Here is an 11,716-nt window from a genome sequence, read left to right as displayed (position 1 = left end):
CTCCAATAGGCCCCGCGTCGCCCCCGGGCCTCCGCCCCGGCCGCTGGCCCGCGCTGGGCGCGCTGAGGGAGCGAGGGAGGCGGCGGCGAGGCCGGCGGCGGGCGGGCCGCGGGGAGGGGAGTCCGCGCGTCACGCTGTGGGAAGCGCCTCAGGGAGACACCACCCGCTCCCGGCCCGGCCGCCCAGCCTGACGTCACAATGACCGCGTCGCGCCTGCGCGCCCCAGCCCCACCCCCACCAGACCCCGCCCCACCCCGGTCCACCTTCCCGCAGGTGAGACGCGCATGCGTGGGCGGTGGCTTGGGGAGGGCGGCTGATGTGCTGTCTACGGCCGCCCCCTAATGGTGAGCAAGTAAATCAAAACGGAGGCGAGGAAGATTGAATTGGAATTGGAGAGGCGCACACACAACTCTAAATGCACTTAATGCCCTGAACGCTTAAAAAATTATTAGAACAGTAAATTTTATGTTATGTATGTCTTACCACAACTATAAAAAGCAAATAAAGAGAGGCAACGGACAGAACATTCTCTTCGTGTAGATTGCCTGTGGTCCCAGCCATTCCTGTTCACTGTCCACTTAGATCAAGTTTAATATTTTAATAATTATGGTATTAATGAAAGCCCTGGATGTGAAAAGTAAAAATATTGAAGCCTCTAAAACTTCTGGTGTTCTGGGTCTTTTGGAAGGGTTTCGACAGTGAGTTTTTTACATTCCTACTTAAGTATGTAGGTTTCTATCAGAGGTTTGCATGGTGAGAAGTAGATACCTTCCTTCTATTATATATATATTTTTTATCCTCACCCGAGGATATTTTTTCATTTTTTGTACAGATAGAATGGGAGAGACAGAGGAAGAGAGAGAGAGAGAGAAACATCGACGTGAAGGGACACATCGAGTGGCTGCCACCCGCACGACCAACCAGGGCCGGGGACAAACTGCAACCGAGGTACTGCCCTTAGCGGGAACCGAACCCGGGTCTCTCCGGACCGCAGGCCGACGCTCTAACCGCTGAGCCAAACCGGCCAGGGCGATACTTTCCTTCTAGTTTCATATTTCTTGTCATTATTTCTGCCCACCAATGAGGAAGTCTAGTAATTTGATACAGGTGGGACAAAAGAGTTTCAATGATGAAATGAAAAGCAAGTCTTAAGTTCTTCAAGAAAGCAAGAGTAAAAAGTAACATTGTGAAAGTGGTTTTAAATGTAAAAATCCTTTGTCCAAAATAGGTTACAATAATTTTTAAAGGTCATTTTTTTTCTTTATTGATTTTTAGAGAGAGAGGAAGGGAGAGGGAGAGAGAGAAACATCGATTGGCCACCTCCTTCATATCCCCCACTGGGGATCTGGTCCACAACCTGGGCATGTGCCCTGACCGGGAATCGAACCGGCGACCTCTTGGTGCATGGATCCACGCTCAGATCCTGAGCCACACTGGCTGGGCTAAAGGTCATTTTAAAATTCTTTACCCTGAAATTAATTTACATTCAAAATTATTTTCTTAAAAATATTCATTTTATTCATCTGGAATCCAAAGATTATAAATCATAGAGGACATTTCCTGTATTGTCATTTTGACTACTTTTTAGCATTATTATTTTTCTTTAAATGTCTACTGTATAAAAGAATTATCCTGCCCTGGCCGGTTTGGCTCAGCGGTTAGAGCGTCCGCCTGCGGTCCAGAGAGACCCGGGTTCGGTTCCCGCTAAGGGCATGTACCTCGGTTGCAGTTTGTCCCCGGCCCTGGTTGGTCGTGCGGGTGGCAGCCACTCGATGTGTCCCTTTCACGTCGATGTTTCCCTCTCTCTCTCTTCCTCTCTCTCCCTCCCGCTCTATCTGTACAAAAAATGGAAAAATGTCCTCGGATGAGGATAAATAAATAAATAAATAAATAAATAAAAGAATTATCCTCTTTGTTGCTTAGTCATCCTATATTTCCTATCCATTATGTTTCAGGCCAAGACTATTTTATCTTTTTTGTTGTTGTTTTTAATCCTCACCAGAGGATATTTTTCCTTTTTTTTTTTTTTTTTTTTTTAGATAGAATGGAAGGGAGGGAGGGAGAGACAGAGAGAGAAACATCGATGTGAGAGGGACACATCTACAGGTTACCTCTCGCACGACCCCGACCATCGAACCTGCAGCCCAGGTGCATGCCCTTGACCTGAATTGAACCCAAAACCCTTGGTCCAAGGGTTGATGCTGTAACCATTGAGCCAAAGTTTTATTATTAAAGTAATATTTTTCAAAGTATTTGCATAAACCTTTAATTTCCCTTTTTTGTTTGTTTGTTTGTTTATTCTTACCCGAGGACATTTTTGCATTTATCTTCAGATAGAGCGGGGAGGTGGAGGAGAAACATCAATGTGAGAGAGAAAAATGGACTGGCTGCCACCCACACGATCCCAACGGTGCCAGGGACAAACTGCAACTAAGGTACGTGCCCTTATCGGGAACTGAACCCAGACTCTCCGGTTCGTGGGCCGACGCTCTAACCGCTGAGCCAAACCGACCAGGGCCCCTTATTTTTCAGGATTATATTTTGCCACATGTATTGTTGACATTGAAAAGCTCACTTCCCTTTTTTGGTAAGCTATTGTTGCCTTTCAGAGCACAGTGGATGCTGTCTTTGAGGACTGCAGAGCACATGCTGCCGAATTATTTTTTTCAAGCTTCCCTTCCCAGAAAGCAAAATGAACCCTTTTTTATACAGTATTTAGGAAAATAATTGGAAAAATTTAAAGAAGAGAGTCTTCAAAGAAATATTTACCCCAATCAATCTAACAATGCATAAACAGGTTTGGAGATCAGCTAAATTTATTCTGAGGCCTGTAAAGATTTTCACTGGTGGAGAACTGGCTGTCTTGTTTATTAGAATAATGCTGAAAGACCAGATGGGCTGTGTCGATGTGTGTGTGTGTGTGTGTGTGTGTGTGTGTGTGTGTTTCTCTCTTCCCTGGCTACTCATTTCCTTGTCTCTAAATGCCACTGAGGCCATGAGGCATTTTTAGCAAGCCACTTAAGTACCATAAACAATGACAAAATTACCACAAAACTAAACTGAGCAAGGTAAGAAACCTGTTGTAACTAGACATAATAAGAGGTCAAAGAGAACAAGAAAAGCTAACACGATTTGAGGCTTAATATATACCTATCAAGGTTAACTAGTTCCAAGCTATAGAACAGGTTGGTGAATCAGTCTAGTCTCCTGAATTAATGTTTAATTCAGCCTCAACTTTCTGGCATCTCTGGGAAGACATGCTGCTAATTATAATCTGAGAAATTAACAGACAGAACTAATTATAAGTCAGTGTGAAAAGTATGTTCATAGCAGCACAAAGGGTTATGAGAGCAGGGAGGAGAAAGAAGGCTGAGGCATACAGGGAAATTTATTAACCATTGATAAACAGAATCCAGGTGATTTGCCTACAGTCATCCCTCCTGCCATCAGAGTAGGTAGGTAGGTAGATAGATAGATAGATAGATAGATAGATAGATAGATAGATAAAAAGTAATTTTTCTTTTTGGGTTAACCTGGTAGGAAAAGCACAGGGAAGCCAGGTTCCAGGTTCAGCAATTTTTCGGCACCCATAACCTGGTTCTGTGAAATGAAGATCAGGACCCCGTCCTACAGAATTTTCGTGAGAAAGAAAAGAGCAGGTGTGCACAGCGTCCAGCACAGTCCCAGGGAGACAGAGGGCTCCCAGGAAGTGATTGATATTTTCCCAATTAGAGCCCTCCAGTCCTTAGAATGCAAGTTGGATGGATCCATTAGTAATCATTATGATTAACAATGTTTCACTATGGACCACAAGTAGCCCAAAGAATGAGACAACTTGATTCTGCTACTGGAAGAGAGGATGGACACAATGATCCAAAATGTTGGTCAGAGATTATTTATACTCCCTTGCTCACTCCCGTGGAGACTTGGAAGGATGAGGTGGATTTAAACACAAAAGCTCAGCTACCATGCTGAGAAAATGCAAGTTTCCGGATTCTCACTGAAGGGCTCTTTCCAGACACCTGACATGTTATTTTAACAGATCAAGGTCAATGTGAGTTGTTGACACATTTAATAGTACTGAGTCATTCTTTTTTTTTAATTTATTTTTTTCCTTTATTGATTTTAGAGAGAGGAAGGGAGCGGGAGAGAGAAATATCAATGAGAGAGAACATCGATTGGCTGCCTCCTGCATGCCCCCACTGGGGATCAGGCCCACAACCTGGGCATGTGTCCTGACCAGGAACCGAACTGGCGACCTCTTGATGCATGGGTCGATGCTCAACCACTGAGCCACACTGGCTGGATGCACTGAGTCATTCTTAGGTGAAAAAGTAAAGGGATAAAAAGTATGCATTGAATGACACTGTTTAGCTAAGAAAAGGAGAGAACTGTGTGTATATATATGCACGTGTGTGTATATACATACATACATATATATATAAGAATCAACCAATGAATGCATGAGTAAGTGGAACAACAAACTGATGCTTTTCTCTCTCCACTCCACCCCCTTCCTGTCTCTAAAATCAACTTTAAAAATAATTTTTTTATCCTCACCCGAGGACATTTTTGCATTTATCTTCAGATAGAGCAGGAGGGAGAGAGGGGGGAAAGAGAGAGAGAAACATTAATGTGAGAGAGACACACCAAGTGGTCACCACCAACACAGCCCCAACCAGGGCTGGGGACAAACTGCAACCGAGGTACGTGCCCTTAGCGGGAACCAAACCCAGGACTCTCCTGTCCTCCTGTCCGCAGGCTGACGCTCTAACTGCTGAGCCAAATTGGCTAGGGCGAAAAAGTATTTTTTAAAAAATGGAAACTAGCCCAGCTGGTGTGGCTCCGTGGTTGAGCATCGACCCATGCACCAAGAGATCACTGGTTCGATTCCCGGTCAGGGCACAGGCCCAAGTTGTGTGCCAAATCCCCAGTGGGGAGCATGCAGGAGGCGGCCAATCAATGTACTCTCATTGATGTTTCTATCTCTCTCCCTCTCCCTTCATCTCTCTCTAAAATCAATAAAGAAAACAAAATAAAAATAAAAAATGGAAACTAACTCTAGCCCTGGCCAATTTGTCTCAGCGGTTAGAGCGCTGGCCCTCAGACCAGAGTCTCAGGTTTGATTCTGGTCAAGGGCATGTATCTCTGTCGTGATTGGATCCTCAGCCCTGGTTGGGGTCACGTGGGAGGCAACCAATGGATGTTGTTTCTCTCTCCTTCCTTCCCTCCCTCCCACTCTATCTGAAAATCAATGGAAAAATATCTTGGGTGAGGATTAATAGAAAAAAAAAGAAAGAAACTAACTCTAAGGCGGGCCAAAGGCACAGGGATGTTAGAAAGGGCAGCGAGAAGGGGGAGTGATGAATGCCAACTAAAGGCTTGTGACTGTGGCCCTGGGGATAGCATCCACCTGCATTTCCTTGCTTGTCATATCATACTATTACTTAAAATCTTTTAGATCTCTTTCTTCTCCTTTTCCTCGTTACTATACAATATATACGGTGAGCTGGTGCGGTTAAACTTCTGTTTGCAAACACTGGGTCGCAAACATCAAGATGGGACTGAAGGAAGAGGTTGTGGACCTGGAGCCATGGCAGCACACCTGGACCTGCTTCTGTGTTTCTCCCCTGAGGACAGTGTGTGTTCTTGGTTGAGTGTGAGATTTTGATTACATTACAGTTACATTATGATGGGTGGGAACATTTAAAAATATTAAATGTCTGGAAATGTGTGCATGTGAGTACCAGGCAGCCAGATGGAACATGTGGACTGTGGCAGGACCTGGTCATTGTCCTCTGGGGTCCACTCTTCTCTTCCTTAGGGGTAATAGAATTTTCAGCAAGGTCTATATTTCCCAATTTGCACTGCAGTTTTATGGTCATGTGACTATGTTCTGCCCAATGGGATACAAGAAGTGTTTTGTCTTCCCAGAATCATCCTGAAAAGACTCCTGGGTGCACAGTCTTTGCCGACTTTGGTCTCTGTTTCTCTGTCCTGTACTTGGAACTTAAATGTGCTTCTGGACCTCCATCTTGGTACAGAGGAAGGAGCTGGACCTCAAGACTTCATGGATAAGAAGACCACACCGGTCTGAATTACTTACCTCTGGATTTTTACACACGAGAGGCATGAAGTGATCTTGTTCAAGCCGTTGTCACTTAGGTACCTATCTGTCATTTGCACCGAGTCTAATCCTGATGAAACATTGGTTTTGCCTACCCAGCCACAACTTCCCGTTCCTTTGGGGGGATTTCCTCTACTCCATTCCTTGTGGTTCTGGTGGGCTGTGAGTCACTGAGTCCTCCCTCCCTTTTTTCCCTCAACGGGACGGGCAGGTAACCAAACCATACCAACCAGAATCCCCCTCCCCTTGCCAGGAAGAGAAACCTGAGTGCAGTGGCACCCTCAAGCAGGTGGGTCTGCATTTTTTGGACATCGGTGTCCCCAAAATGAAGATCCCTGTAGGCCCTAACATGGCCCTGGGTCCTGTCCTTTCTGAGTCTTGATTACTCAACTTTTCCTTTGATTCTGTGACTCACCAGTGTTCTTCCTATTAATCTCTCTCTTTTCCCCCCTAATCCAGGGTAGCTTTCTGTCCCCATCAAGCCAAGAGCCGCAGCTGATGATGCTCTCCATCATGGCCTTTGCCTTCCCATTCTTCCACCCCTGATTTTGCCAGTGTCCCCACCTAGAATCCCTGATACTCCTTAGTCACAATGCTTCATAACAGATCTCCTCACAACCTAGTAAATGTATAAATGTAATACAACAAAAATCATTTTATTAACATCGCTACCGTTCTCTCTCTCTTCCCCCGCTTCCTCTCAAGTCAATAAATATAAAAATTAAAAAAAAAAGAAATATGTATAGCTGTTTGTATGTCAACCATACTTTAATAAAGTGCTAAAAAAAGTTGAATAGGACAAAGTCCAAGGTTGGGGAGAATGAGATTTAGAATTAGAGCTTCCATGCCCTCTCCTTATGGAGTCTGCGCATACCACCCTCTTAGGTATTCACCAACCCAGAAGTTCCTGCAGCCTCATTGTGTCAGGGTTTTCATTTGGGGTTTAGTCACACAGGCAGGATTGATTAAATCACTGGTCACATGACTGAACTCAATCTCCAGTCCCTCTCCCCTCTCTGGGGGGTCCTGGAGTGCTGTTGAAGGTTCCAGCCCTCTAGCACATGGTTGGTTCATCTGGCCACCAGCTCCCACCCTGAAGCTACCGAGGAACCAGCCTTGAATCATCTTATTAGCATAAAAGCAGGTATGGTTGAAAAGGCCATTTTATGAGTCATAAAAGGCACTCCTATCACTCAGGAAATTCCACGGGTATTAGGAGCTCTGTGCCAGGAACTGGGGACAAAGGCCAAATCTATTTCTTATTATGCCACACTTTCTCACTCAAGAATCTGGCTGCTGATGTTGGCTACAGGCTGGACCTTCAGCTGGGCTGGCATTCGGAGCACCTGCACATGGTCTTTTCATGTGGCCCCGACGTCCTCATAATTTGGCAACTAGGTTCCAAGAGCAAGCTTCCAGGAGATCCCAGGCCCACCCCTAGACAATCCTGCCCAGCTTCAAGGGAAAGGAACATAGATCTCATTTCTCAAGGGGAGGAGTGTCGATGTCACTTTGCAGGAAGGGCATGTAGGATAGGAGAACTTGTTGTGGCCAACTTGGAAAATACAATTTACCACAACTGTGAAAACCCAACCAATACCTGGCCTTTGTTCCAGGCCAAAGACCAGTCCTCCTGCAGACTAGTCTGAGTCATCTCCTCGCCTCACGTCTGTCTTCCAAGCCAAAAATGGTTTCTTATTGTGATAGCACTTGTGGCTTTTCTGCAAACTCCTTGAGAGCAGGGACCAGCTCTTTCAAATTTTATAATGAAAGAATAAATAAATGAAGTAGCTTAGTGTAGTGACTAAGCCAGCAGGCCCTGGCATCAAGCTACTTTGGTTCAAAGTTCCACTTGCCATAGACCTGACCTTGTGCAAGTTACTAAATGTCAACATGCCTCAATGTCCTCATCTATTAAATGGGTATAATAGTACTATCTGTCATCCATGTGGTATCAATGTAGAATACACACCAGGTGTCAAAGACTTAGTACCAAAAAAAGAGTGCAAAAATATCTCAATATTTTTTTACATTAATTGCAAGTTGGAATGGTGTTATTTATATAGAATTACATAAAACATATGATTAGAATGAATCGCATTATCCCAAACTCATCAAATTGTATATATTAAATATGTACAGCTTTTTGTACATCAATCACACCTCCATGAATTGGTTTTAAAAAAAGTAGTGGCATTTGTTCCCTTTTGTTGTTTTTTGAATGCTGTTTCTAGAACATTCTATATGGCTTGCATTATTTTTATTATTATTATTATTTTTTGGCTGCACTGTATTTCTATTGGACATTTCCGGGTGTGACACAGCACACCCAGGAACCTTAGCAAACAAAGGAGCAAGCAGCAGCTGGCTTTGGGTCTGGAGGAGTGTGAGACAATTCTAAGACCTCTCCCACCTGCATTCTGGGCAGGACTCTAGCTGTCCAGACTTCAGGGGCAAAACTGGTGAATGGGCAGGACGGGGCCCGAGCCCACAGCCTGCCCTTGCGTCAGAGTCACACACTGCTGGTGCCTTCGCTCTCTCCTGTTGCTTCTTCTGTGCTAAGCCCTTCCTTGTTTCGCTGTCCCCAGCTTTGGTAAACATCCTCTCAAAATTAAAAATCAATATAAATATCGATAAATAAAGGTGCTTCTTATTTTTGTAGGGCATCACTTTTGTCTTCGAATCTTTGATTCAAAACGTTTTCATTTACTTTTGCAAACTTTAAAGTTGGAAATATATTTGGATTCTTGAAAAAAAATACAAAGTACTTTACCTTCTCCCTGTTTTCATATCCTCGCCCTGCCATCAGCATGCAGCTGGTCACCCTGGGGGAAGTGGCCAGAAATACAGCCCTTGCGTGGTTTATGGCTCCAAAGTGTCTCTGCTTCAAAGTAGGCTGGTCCTACAACAGTCACCATGGTGGGGAGAACCCTTCCCCCTCTGCAGTGCTGGATCTCCCCATCTCTACCTCTTCTGGTTTATTTCCTCCTACTGGAGGAACTCCTGTTCCAGTAGCTTCCTGGGATATGGTGTGTGGGAGGCCAAACACTTTTGAGAACTTACTTGGCTGAAATATGTCCTTATTTTACCCGCCCACTTGATCCATATTTTGGCTGACAGTAGAATTGCTGGTTGAAAATAATTTTTGTTCAGAATCTGGAAGGTGTGGCTGGGAAACCTGAAGCCCTTCTGTTTCCTTATGACTTGTTTTCTCTCGGGGAACTTGTAGGATCTTATCTGTCCTGTTGTTCTGTTGTGTCATAATGCTGGACTCGGCTGGATAAGGGGCGGGGTGAGTTTTCCTCAACTGGGATGGCCCTGTCCTACTGGAAACTCCTATCCTTCAGGACTAGAAAATTTCCTCCTTTGCTCTTTTATTTCCCCCCTCCCTCCCTCCCCTTTTCCCTCCCTCCCTCCCTCGTTCCCTCCCTCCCTTCCTTCCTGTTAATCCTTTGGGTTATTTGTAAAAATAACCCAAGGATATTTTTCCATTGATCTTTTTAAATATTTTTAAATTGATTTTTTTAGAGAGAGAGGAAGAATGAGAGGAAGAATAAATGAAGGATGTGAGAGAGAAACATTGATCGGCTTCCTCTTGCATGCCCCTTATTGGGGATTGAGCCTAAAACCCAGGCACATGCCCTGACCAGAATTGAACCAGGGACCTCTCAGTTCATGGGACAATGCTCAATCCACTGAGCCACACTGCCTGGGCTCCACTGATCTTTTTTTATCCTCACCGGAGGACACTTTTTCGTTTTTTGTTCAGATAGAGTGGGGGAGAGAGAGGAAGAGAGAGGGAGAAACATTGACGTGAAAGGGACACATCGAGTGGCTGCCATCCGCATGACCCAATCAGGGCCGGGGACAACTGCAACCAAGGTACATGCCTCTAGCGGGAACCGAACCCGGGTCTCTCTGGACTGCAGGCCAACGCTCTAACCGCTGAGCAAAACCGGTCAGGGCTCCATTGATTTTTTTTTTTTATCCTCACCCGAGGACATTTTTCCATTTTTTTTGTTCAGGTAGAGTGGGAGGGAGAGAGAGGAACAGAGAGAGAGAGAGAAACATCAATGTGAAAGGAACACATCAAGTGGCTGCCACCCGCACAACCGACCAGGGCCGGGGACAAACTGCAACCGAGGTACATGCCCTTAGCGGGAACCAAACCCGGGTCTCTCTGTACCGCAGGCCAACGCTCTAACTGCTGAGCCAAACCAGCCAGGGCTCCATTGATTTTTTTAAGAGAGAGTGGAAGAGAGGGAAGGAGAGAGAGAGAAACATTGATGTGAGAGACACATCAACTGGTTGCTTGCCTCCCACATGACCCCAACTGGGGGGACTGGAGTGGAGATCGAACCTGCAGGTACATGCTCTTGTCCAGAAATCAAACCCGTGACTCTTTGGTTCATAACCACTAAGCCAAACTGGCCACAGCTGTTCTTTCTTTTCCAGTATAGGCTATGATTAGGATGGTTGGGCCTCCTGGGCTGGTTCCTTCATATTCTCATAGTTTCCCATTTTCTCTCTCTCCACGACTTTCAGGTCTTCTGAGAGATCTCCTCAACTTGATGTTTCTACCTTACTGTTGCGTTTTTCCTGACAGCTTGCTTTTAAGTTCTTCTTTAAATCATCTGAATGTTTCTTTCTTTTTTTTTCAAGTAGTACTCCCTTCTTAATCAGGATGACTTACCAATGAAGGTATCAACAGCCTTTTTTTTAAAAAGGTTCCTTCTTCCTGTTTTTGTTTTCCTCAAATTTACTTATTTTGAAGGTGTCCACAGGGAAAAAGGAGAAACATCTGTAACAAAAATAATTTTTTAAAAAATTTACTTATTTTGTGTGTGTGTGTGTATGTATATATATACATATATTTTTTTTTAATTGATTTTAGAGAGAGAGAAAGGGAGAGGGACAGACACACTGATGAGAGAGACCATCGACTGGCCACCTCCTGCATGCCCCCCACTGGGGATTTGGCCCAAAACCTGGGCATGTGCCCTGACTGGGAATCAAACCATCTTGGTGCATGGATGGATGCTCAACCACTGAGCCACACCAGCCGGCCAGTATTTTGATTTCTAGCTTCCATTCTGGACGTTTTGCTCATATATTCTTTTTTTTTATCCTCACCCGAGGACATTTTTTTCCATTTTTTTGTTCAGATAGTGTGGGAGGGAGAGAGAGGAAGAGAGAGAGAGAAATAAAAAAAACATCGACGTGAAGGGGACACATCGAGTGGCTGCCACCTGCATGACCCACCAGGGCCGGGGACAAACTGCAACCGAGGTACGCGCCCTTAGCGGCAACCGAACCCCTCTGGTCCACAGACCAACACTCTAACCGCTGAACCAAATCGGCCAGGGCCATATATTCTTTAATCTATGGTTGTCTGTTGCTGATCAGAAGTGGGCAACTAAGAGTTAACAGGAAGCTCTAAAGGAGTTAGGAGGCTTCCTGGAGACTCTTCCCCTGTTGATATCTGTTCCCGAATAGAGCCTTCTATTCTCCACCCTCCTACTGTGAAGAAAACTGCTAGCCAGAGTCATGTAAGAGGGGATTAGAGAGATTCAAGAATCATCCCAGCCC

At 44.9% G+C, this 11,716-nt stretch overlaps 1 protein-coding gene across 1 annotated transcript in view; it reads left to right on the top strand.

Annotated features, from left to right (window-relative positions):
* Window positions 1–198: 198 nt before the first annotated feature.
* Window positions 199–11,716, top strand: part of RAC1 (Rac family small GTPase 1) — a 39,338-nt gene continuing 27,820 nt past the window's right edge. Inside the window, exon 1 of the mRNA XM_036242107.1 lies at window positions 199–273. Within this exon, the coding sequence (XP_036098000.1) occupies window positions 199–273 (75 nt within the window). The remainder of the gene's footprint in view (window positions 274–11,716) is intronic.

Source organism: Molossus molossus, unplaced genomic scaffold (assembly GCF_014108415.1).
Source record: "Molossus molossus isolate mMolMol1 unplaced genomic scaffold, mMolMol1.p scaffold_m16_p_4, whole genome shotgun sequence".
NCBI lineage: Eukaryota > Metazoa > Chordata > Mammalia > Chiroptera > Molossidae > Molossus > Molossus molossus.
Note: the sequence above shows the minus strand (reverse complement) of the source record. Positions and strands in the feature narration are given on the sequence as shown.